This window comes from Phoca vitulina, unplaced genomic scaffold (genome assembly GCF_004348235.1).
Source record: "Phoca vitulina isolate PV1807 unplaced genomic scaffold, GSC_HSeal_1.0 scaffold21, whole genome shotgun sequence".
NCBI classification, from domain to species: domain Eukaryota; kingdom Metazoa; phylum Chordata; class Mammalia; order Carnivora; family Phocidae; genus Phoca; species Phoca vitulina.
In genome coordinates, this window is record NW_022589724.1 from 6,676,699 (window position 1) to 6,687,286 (window position 10,588).

At 37.6% G+C, this 10,588-nt stretch overlaps 1 protein-coding gene across 1 annotated transcript; it reads left to right on the forward strand.

Annotated features, from left to right (window-relative positions):
* The first annotated feature begins 685 nt into the window (after positions 1-685).
* Positions 686-3,639, forward strand: LOC116641311 (olfactory receptor 13D1-like). The gene is given in 3 exon segments (XM_032418979.1): positions 686-713; positions 2,706-3,008; positions 3,011-3,639. Coding segments are annotated over 3 exon segments (960 nt in total).
* Positions 3,640-10,588: the final 6,949 nt, after the last annotated feature.

Below are 10,588 nucleotides of genomic sequence, written 5' to 3' on the forward strand. Positions count from 1 at the left end.
TAAAAGTAATCATTGGATGACTTTTAAGGAAATACTTGCAGTTTCATCATTTAAAATCAAGTTGGCTGTCTAAATTTTTATTAAGAAAGAAAATTCCATCAAATGATTTTTTATTATCTATCTGGGTGATCACATAGGGTTTTTTATTTACCTATTTGTTTGCCATATTATATTGATTGATTTCTAAATATTAATTTGGAATGCCTTGAATTTATGAAATTATTATACAGTTGATTTGGTTTTATATTTATTTATGATTTTTACATGTATATTCAAATGAGATTAAACCATAGTTTTATTCTGTCTTTGACACTGGGGTATAAAAGTTATTTTAGCTTGATAAAATAATTTGAAAGCTGTTCCATAATTTTTTGGACATTAAACTCTTTATGTAGCACAGAAATTATTTGTTTCTTAAAAGTGTAACCTCTTTCCTAAGTAATCTGTGTCCAGTGTCAAAATGAGGATCAGTGTCTATCTTTATCCCAGTTGGATTTCTGATAACACTACAGTATCTACTGTGCTAAAAATTGAATAAATGAAAGTTTCTATGAGAGAAGTCAGCACAGTTCTGTGAAAGCACTCAAAATGGGAACCCTACCCAAACTAGTTCAGAAGATTTCCTAGAAAAAGGTGATAACAGGGAGGGGCCTTTCCAGTTTAAGATGAGAGCTTACACAAAAGCATGAAGAAGAATGAGAATGATGTTCAGGGTAAACTGTGAGGAGTTCAGTATGGCTGTAACAGAGCATAAGGAAGAAGGGTCAATAGTAGCTCCAGAAGTTCTATATTAGCAACACTTAGGGGTGACAATCTGGTTGCAGGAGAGTCTTCTTCAAAGTACTATATCAGACAAATACAAAACAACTGGAGCACAGGTAAGTTTTCATACAGTATTAACATTGTATATCATAGGAACTTATACATGGAAAGATCAATGTGGGCTAGAAAAAAACAAGGCAAGAATGTTTAATTTCAACACACCTGAGGACCATGTAGTATTTTCAGAGATAAAAAAGACGATCTGTGATAGGTACTATAGTGTTGTGATAGGAAGGCTGATTCTTGATCTAGACTACCAGGTATTAAATCCTGGTTCTAGCTACAAGATGTTGGGGAAGCTATTTAACTTCCATTTATCTGTTTCCTCCTCTGTAAAACAGGGATAATAGTAGTATCTCATACTGCTATTATATAAATTACTTACCTCATAGGTTTGCAATGAATATTAAATGAGTTAATAGGGTAAAGTGCTTATAACAGTGCCTTGCACAGAGTTAGTTCTCAATAAATATTAGCTAGCTATTATTGGGCCAGCCATTGAATACTTACCAACATTCATAAAACCTTTGTTCCAGGAACTGTTATAAGCACATTTTATATATTCATTATCAGAAAGTTTCTTGCTATGAAATAAAAATAATATAGAAGACACAGAGATAGGGGCACCTGGGTGGCTCAGTTGGTTAAGCGCCTGCTTTCAGCTCAGGTCATGATCCCAGGGCACTGGGATTGAGCACCACATCAGGCTCCCTGCTCAGCAGGGAGTCTGCTTCTCCCTCTCCCTCTGCTGCTCCCCCTGCTTGTGCTCTCTCTCTCTCTCTAATAAATAAATAAATGAAATCTTTAAAAAAAGAAGAAGAAGAAAAAGACAGAGATACATTCCAACATAGTATATATAAAGATTAAGAGGAAAAAAAATACTTATCATTAAATACTAGTATTTTAGTATATTAACTTGCCTGAAAAAAAACATAAAATTTGCATCAAGGATTTTGGTGACAAAAAAAGAAGAGAATGATTACGAAATTTAAAGGAATACATGCATTAGGAAGTGTTAGGAATACAAGTGACCTATACTGACAGAGGAGAAAGCCAGGTTCTGAAAAAATTGTACTTATGTGGACCCAGGCCACTTAACCCCTGGATACTCCTTGCAATCAATCTCAAATAGTTCTAGATTAACTCTAGACTGGTCCTTGAAAGAAGAATAGATACATGTCCATCTGAGAAGAGAAAATATTCAAAGTCTGTCCATTAGGACCTCAAACTTTAGTGGCATCACCTTAAACATGCTACATAAATTTTTCTGAGTCAGTCAAGAGACTTAATAATTATAATAACTGATATAATTATAAAAGTATTATAATTACATATACGGTGTTTTAACCATGCATTATAATAGGCACTTCAGATATTTTATGTAATTTAATACTCACAACAAATTGCTAGAGTTATTTCTTTCCCACATATTACCATGAACCAACTGAGGCTCAGAAAGTCACAACAAAGCTAAATGCCATGGTGTTAACTGTACATGATGTATTATTTTAAAAATAGAACCAGCTTCCTTTTTAAAAGATCTTATTTCAGAATATTCATTAATAATGAGATTTATACGTACATTTAGAATTTCATTGTCCCTATTACTTTATTAGAGGCCTGACACTTCACAGCACAATTTTTGGGGTTATTGGTCGCTTTGCCTCTCCTACTGCATGGCCGTACAAAGTACTGAATCTCTCAGCGCTTCACTTTCGTCATCAATAAAGTTAAAATTGTATCCATGCCTTTCCTGATTCCCAGAGCTGAATGAAAAATCAAAATATTGCAGGTAAAAGTGATGTTTTAAACTAAATTATAAAATTAAATTTCCTGAAGTCATATACTTATCTGAACTGTGCCTGTGACATGGACACATGGAGATGGGGAATTACTCAGTGGTGCCGAATTTTTTCTGGTGGGACTTTCCAAATACCCAGTGCTCCAGCTTTTTCTGTTCATATTCTGCCTCATCATGTATGCGATAATCCTCCTGGGAAACAGTCTCCTCATTATCATCAGCATACTGGATTCTCACCTCCACACCCCCATGTACTTCTTCCTTGGGAACCTCTCATTCCTGGATATTTGTTACACATCCTCTTTCATTCCTATGATGCTCATCATATTTAGCTCTGAGACAAAATCCATCTCCTTCATTGGCTGTGCTCTGCAGATGGTTGTCTCCTTGGGTTGGGTTGCACTGAGTGTGTCCTCTTGGCTGTGATGGCCTATGATTGGTATGTGGCCATCTGCAACCCACTGAGGTACCCCATCATCATGAACAGAGTGCTTTATGTGCACATGGCTGCTTGGTCCTGGATCATAGGCTGTCTGAATTCCTTAGTGCAAACAGTCCTAATAATGGTGTTGCCTTTCTGTGGGAATAATGTCATCGACCATCTTACCTGTGAGTTACTGGCCCTTAAACTCATCTGCTCAGATATCACCATCAACGTGCTTATTATGACAGTGGCAAGTATTGTTTTCTTAGTGATTCCCCTACTGTTAATTTTTATTTCCTATGTTTTCATTCTCTCTACCATCCTGAGACTTAACTCTACTGAGCGGAGAAAGAAAGCCTTTTCAACCTGTTCAGCCCACCTTGCTGTAGTAGTTTTATTCTATGGTTCAGCCCTTTTTATGTACATGAAGCCTAAGTCAAAGGACACAAAGACATTTGATGAGATCATTGGGTTAACTTATGGAGTGGTAACCCCAATGTTGAATCCCATCAACTACAGCCTGAGGAATAAGGAGGTGAAAGGGGCTGTGAAGAAAGTCTTGAGTAGATACTTACACTCAAGGAAAATATGAAAGTGCTTAGGACATATGAACACATTTGGGAAGAAGATATATTTTTTGTAGTTACAGATGAAGTTGCGGAACTCAGGATAACGAGAACATTGTGTTTGTAAAGTCAAATATGGAATTCTCATTTTTACAACAGAGAATGTCCATGTAAATCTGTTCATATAATAGCTTTGCAGCTGTCCTTCTAGTTATATGGAACTATGCCTCTTGATCCCATAGAGGTCATGATGGATGCTGTTTATGATGAATATCTCTCTGTCACTATGTATTACCTTCTCTCTCTCCTCTTTTCTCCCTTTTCCTTCTTTTACCTTTCTCTTTCTTTGCTCTCTTCTTTATCTTCTTTCTCAGTCTCCTCAAGTACAGATGTATATATTGTTTCGGTCTGCCCAGCATCCTCTCATCTTGTAAAAGAACACATCTTTTTATTTTAAGGGATCAACTGTCTCCCACTCTCAGTCCATATTTGGCTGAGGCTGACCACACTCTCTGGATCAAATGATAAGCATGAAACACAGACTGGGGCCATGAAAAATGAACATCCCCTAGCCACAGTGATTTATTCAGGGTAGCCTGTGACCTAAGACATGCTAATCACACTTAATTGCCAAAATGTTGCTTGAGTGTCAAAGAAGAATCACTCTTTTTTTCAAAGGTCTCTAACAGGTAGAACATATGCCCAGATCTTCTCCTGGCCATCTTTGTCAATATATGGGGAGAGCCAGACTGAAAATGAAATCACCAAAGAGGAAGGTAGAGCTGAGGGAAGAACTTAGGGTGTGCTTGATGTCATTATTAACTCCTGGTTCAAGGTGGGTCTAAAAACATTAATGCTTGGACTTTTCAGTTATGTGAGCCAATAAAGTTCCTTTAAAATAGATTGAATTAATTTCCACTGCTTATAACCATATAAATCCTTTTTAATGCATTTTTTTAGTTCCAAAGGTAGAATTTAGTGATTCATCAGTTGCATATAACACCCACTGCTCATTACTTCAAATGCCCTCCTTAATGCCCATCACTCAGTTACCCCATCCCCCCCCACCTCCCCTCCAGCAACCCTCAGTTTGTTTCCTATAGTTAAAAGTCTCTTATGGTTTGCCTCCCTCTCTGTTTTCCTCTTATTTTATTTTTCCTTCCCTTCCCCTATGTTCATCTGTTTTGTTTCTTAAATTCCACATATGAGTGAAATCATATGGTATTTGTCTTTCTCTGACTGACTTATTTCACTTAGCATAATACCCTCTAGCTCCATCCATGTCATTGCAAATTGCAAGATTTCATTCTTTTTGATGGCTGAGTAATATTCCATTGCATATATATACCACATCTTCTTTATCCATTCATCTGTTAATGGACATCTGGGCTCTTTCCATAGTTTGGCTATTGTGGACAATGCTGCTATAAACAGTGGGGTGCACGTACCCCTTCAGATCCCTACATTTGCCAGAGGAATGTTGAAAAAGAAAAGCAAAGCTGGTGGCATCAGAATTCCAGACCTCAAGCTCTATTACAAAGCTGTCATCATCAAGACAGTATGGTACTGGCACAAAAACAGACACATAGATCAATGGAACAGAATAGAGAACCCAGAAATGGACCCTCAACTCTATGGTCAACTAATCTTTGACAAAGCAGGGAAGAATATCAAATGGAAAAAAGACTCCTGGACTCCTGGAATGAAACTGGACCACTTTCTTACACCATACACACACAAAAAAAACTCAAAATGGATGAAAGGCCTAAATGTGAGAAAGGAGTCCATCAAAATCCTAGAGGAGAGGGGCACCTGGGTGGCTCAGTTGGTTAAGCATCTGCCTTCGGCTCAGGTCATGATCCTAGGGTCCTGGAATTGAGCCCCACATTGGGCTCCCTGCTCAGCAGGGATTCTGCTTCTCCTTCTTCTTCTGCCCCTCCCCTTGCTTGTGTTCTCTCTCTCTCTCAAGTAATAAGTAAAATCTTTTAAAAAAAAAAAAAATCCTAGAGGAGAATATAGGCAGCAACCTCTTTGACTTTGGCTGCAGCAACTTCCTGCAAGATATATCTCCAAAGGCAAGGGAAACAAAAACAAAAATGAACTATTGGGACTTCATCAAGATAAAATGCGTTTTCTTATCTTACCTCATCCTCTCCCTCTCCCTCACTAGCTCCTAGCTCTAACTTTTCCTCTGTATATCCCTTTTTCCTGATTCTTTAGAAAACTGTTTGTGTCTCTCCCGCTCAGTCATTTTGTGATTCTCTTTCTGTTTCCATCTCTTTCTCACTCTTGCTCTTTCATCCTTTCTCTGTCTCAAAAACTTGTCATTTTTAAGAATCACTGTTGTTCCCAAATTCACCAGCACTCAGGAGTCACCTCTTCCTTTAGTACCAATTACAATAATACAATAATTACAATAATATAACCTTTATGTTGCATGAATGCACATAATTTATCCCCCCTTGCAAATATTGCTGAGGACTTTTTACATTTTCCTAGTTCTTGGTCAATTTTTCTCCAGACAGCTCTACTATGCTTCTCCATCACTTTTCTGATTATCTTACAATATTTTTCATTGTATTTAAGCTCTCTACAGCCCATTTCACACCCCAAAGAGTATATACAAAACACGTACATTCAAGAGGTTGTCACATTTAACAGACTTATAAAATAAAGTGATGCAGAAAAAAAACTCCACCTCATTACTGAATATCACTGCCTCTATATCTACTAGGCATACTTCCTCACAAGAGCCTCTTTTTTTTCCCAGATTTTATTTATTTATTTGACAGAGACACAGTGAGAGAGGGAACACAAGCAGGGGGAGTGGGAGAGGGAGAAGCAGGCTCCCCACAGAGCAGGGAGCCCGATGTGAGGCTCGATCCCTGGTCCCCGGGATCACGACCTGAGCTTAAGGCAGATGCTTAACGACTAAGCCACCCAGGCGCCCCTCACAAGGGCCTCTTAAAGCTCCTGGCTAATCACCTTCTGTTTCCTCTACAAGCATTAGGCTTAACCCAATAAAAACATATGGATAGACAACTAAAAGCACTCCTCCTTGTGGCCCTTCTCAAAGGAGTGAGTCTACCCCCAAAACAGATGGCAGCTTCTACTCTTTTAACTACAGAAAAGAAGTTCAGGCACTTTTAAAAACAATGTGTCTTCAGGGCGCCTGGGTGGCTCAATCCTTGGGGCACCTGGGTGGCTTAGTCAGTTGGATGTCCAACTCTTGATTTTGGCTCAGGTCATGATCTCAGGGTTGTGAGATCAAGCCCCACGTTGGTCTCCACACTCAGCATGGAGTCTGCTTGAGATTCTCTCTCTCCCTCTCCCTTTGCCCCTACCCCCACTTGTGCTCTCTAGATAAAAAAATAAATAAAATCTTAAAAAAAAAAAAAAAAAAAAACTATGTGTCCCTACTATCATACCAGTAATTTAGAAATATTGGAGCCCTGCACCATGAAGAGTGTAGATTTCATTCACTTCAAGAAACAAACATGTGGGACACCTGGGTGGCTCAGTTGGTTAAGCATCTGCCTTTGGCTCAGGTCATGATCCCAGGGTCCTGGGATCAAGCCCCGCATCGGGTTCCTTGCTCAGCGGGGAGCCTGCGTCTCCCTCTGCCTGCCGCTCCCCCTGCTTATGCTCTCTCTCTCTGACAAATAAATAAAATCTTTAAAAAAAAAAAAAGCAAGAATAACAAACATGTAATAATAAAAAGACACTTTAGCATCTTTACCCATCTAATGAAATAAAAGATTTTGTGGTGAAAAAAAAATTTCTTCAGGCAAACCTCTGAGACATACTATCAAATAAAACAGGCTATCTCCTCACTGTCACCAAAAATGATCTTGACTCCAATTATTTGTAGGACTTCACATACAATTACTAGATATAATATCAGATATCAAGTATGGTAACCTCAGAGGGAAATAAGTTTCTAATCTACCAAATAATATTTAAAGGTCAGTTAACACAACAGTCAAATCTCACAGAATTAAAAGCACCTAGCTCAACACTTTAGGCTTGAATATCCTCTACCACATCCATAATTGGTGGTTATCCATGCTTTCTTGCACACCTCTAATAATGGGAAGCTCACCACCTACTGAGAGACTGTAGTCATAGTTATTAGAAACATTTTCTTATATGAAGCCAAAACCTGTCTTTTATATTTTCTACTTTTTATTCTTAGTTGTATACTTTAGGAAAATATCACTTGAGTTTATTTTTAGAACTAGAATTAGTTTATATTTTATAGTAGGCTACTAGTTCTTAGAATTAATAGAGTTCAATTCACTCATTCATTCAACAAATATATGAATATCTACACTCTTCTAGATAAGGGCAACAATATGAACATTAATGTCTGAGATGGAGTTTGAACACAGATCTGTTTTATTCTGAAGTCCATTTCATACCTTTTGTTCCCTGCTACTATCCTGTGATTATAGCTTGGACAACTTTCAGCTTGGATATTATAATAATGTTCTACGTGGTTTCACAATCTCTGAATTTTTCCTAATTTTAAGTAGTCTGTCTACCTTCCAGATTAATCTTTCTAATTCAAGGTGTTCATCATCACTAACTATTCAAAAACTTAGTCTGGTTTTCCAAGTAAAATGCAAACACACTGGCATGATATTAATGTCCCTCCACAAAATGGTCACCACGTAAAATTCTAGTATTATCTCCTAGAGCAAACTCACCCATTCTTATTGTTTCAATGAATCACCAATAAAATGATGAATCCAAATCTACAGGTACATCCCACATTTCTCTCTGGGGGATTTTACAGTGTTATCTCATCTAAATGCAATAAATAAAACACATTTCTTTCATTCATCATGTTATCTTATACCATATTGTCTTACTGCCATTTTCCCATTACAAAATGCTTCCTGCTCTTTTGATAATTTCCAAAATTCTTAAAATGAAAGCATGACATCAGCAAGATGGCAAAATAGAAGGTCCCCAGTTCTAGTCCCCACACAGAAACACTATTTGGTAACCATCCATAGGGCAAAGTGTCTTTGTGCAAGCTTCAGGATCCAGTTAAGAGGATGCAACATATCAGTGGAGCCCACGAATGAGGGAAGTTATTTGAGAAAGCAGGCCAACACCCCAGTAGCAGGACCATCAACTGTGGACCTGGCAGACCCAGAAGTAGCCCAATCCACCTGTGGACTTAGCTCCAGCACTGCATGTTCTTGGACCTGCCATCAACCCTGCTCTTAAGCAGACCTGGCAGGAACCACACCCAAATGGCTTCCACTAATAGTCCCCAACCCAACCACAGTCTGACTGTGGACCTGGAAGCAGGCCCTTGTTTGAACACCAGTCCCATCTACCCAGGGACCTAGCATGAGCCACATATGCACAAATCCCTAGTAATAAGCTCACCCACCGCAAACCCAACTGCAGACACAGAAGCAGCCCTGTGACCCAGCTCCAGCCCCACTTGACAGAGATCCCAGAGGTAATCCTGTCTGTCTGGAGATCCATCAGGAGGTCATTACCTGCCAAAATCAGTCTGTAAAGACTGGAAGAGGTTAATGGCCCTTCAAATGCACAGACACCTACACAACGGTTACCCAAGGATAATGAAAAATCAGACAAAAATGATACAAAAAACAAAAAGGGAAAGAGAAAACTTTTGGAGGTGATAGATAAGTTTATGGTATTGATAGTGATGATGGTTTTACAGGTGTGTAGTTATCTCCAAATAGACCAAGTTGTACAAATTAAATATCTAGAGCTCTTGGTATATCAATCATACTTTAATAAAACTAGTTAAAGAATTCTTAAAATGACCTGATAATTTGCCCAAGATCTAGATTCTGTAACTCTTCAGCCTATCTTTCACCCCTGTTTATCTCTCCCCACTGTTCTGCACCCTGTGTTTCAGCTGGATTTCTTTTAATTCTTAGAACTATCACTTCTTCTGTCTCTCTCTCTCCCTCTCTTCCTCTCTCTCTCTCTCTCTCTCTCTCTCTCTCACACACACACACACACACACACTTCTATCTTGATGAAGCTCTTTTTATCTCAAAATCTAAGTGCTTGGACTCCGGTCAATGTACTCTGCCATAATCCATACTAGTTTATTTGTTTTGTTTTTGCTGATAAAGAAAATAATGATTAATATAATTCCACTGCTAGAGTCACATCTTGATTGGAGTCCAAGCTAGAAGTCAGTTTCCAATTTCACACTGATATACTACTTACTGTGTTACACAGTTTGACACCCTAAGAGAAAAAATTGGGATCACATCATTTACTAATGTAATAACTAAAGAAATATATGATACGCTATGTTTGCAAAACTAGAAGTTAAAATCATTTTACCACTCTGTCCAGTGGCAAAACAGTCCTAGAGGATTCAAGAAATTTAAATTGTGACATACTGGTAGGAATTTTTGACTTGTGATTACAAATATTTCTGACAAAAATTTTTTAAAGGTTATACTCTATATAAAGAAACCATCAAATGTCTCATGATTATAAAAATAAATAAGTAAATGGTGGTAAATACTCAAGTTCTGAAATACTGTATCAATATGATTAGATAATTGGGTAACTCTTCAAGACATTTAAATGAAAATAAAGAAGTGTGTCATTGAGGAAGAAGCTAGTTTATGTTTCCTTTTTTGAGGAAACAAGGCAGCATTTTGTGTGACTAATAGAAGGTTCAAATATCTAAATGTATAAAATAAATAAAATAAAACAAAATAGAGGATTTTTTTTCACATCACCGAGAGTATTCTTTATTAAATCAGTCTGTACATTTCCTGAAATAGAAGATTTTTTTTAATACTAAAAATGTGTATCTTTTAAATTCACAGGAAACTTGTCAAGTTAAATGTGTGATGCAAAACAGACTCTAATGGAGGCAAGAGTGACAAATGAATTTTTTAAAAGTGTCATTATAAATGTCCTTACACTTCAGAAAAAAAGTTATCCTATTTAAAATGA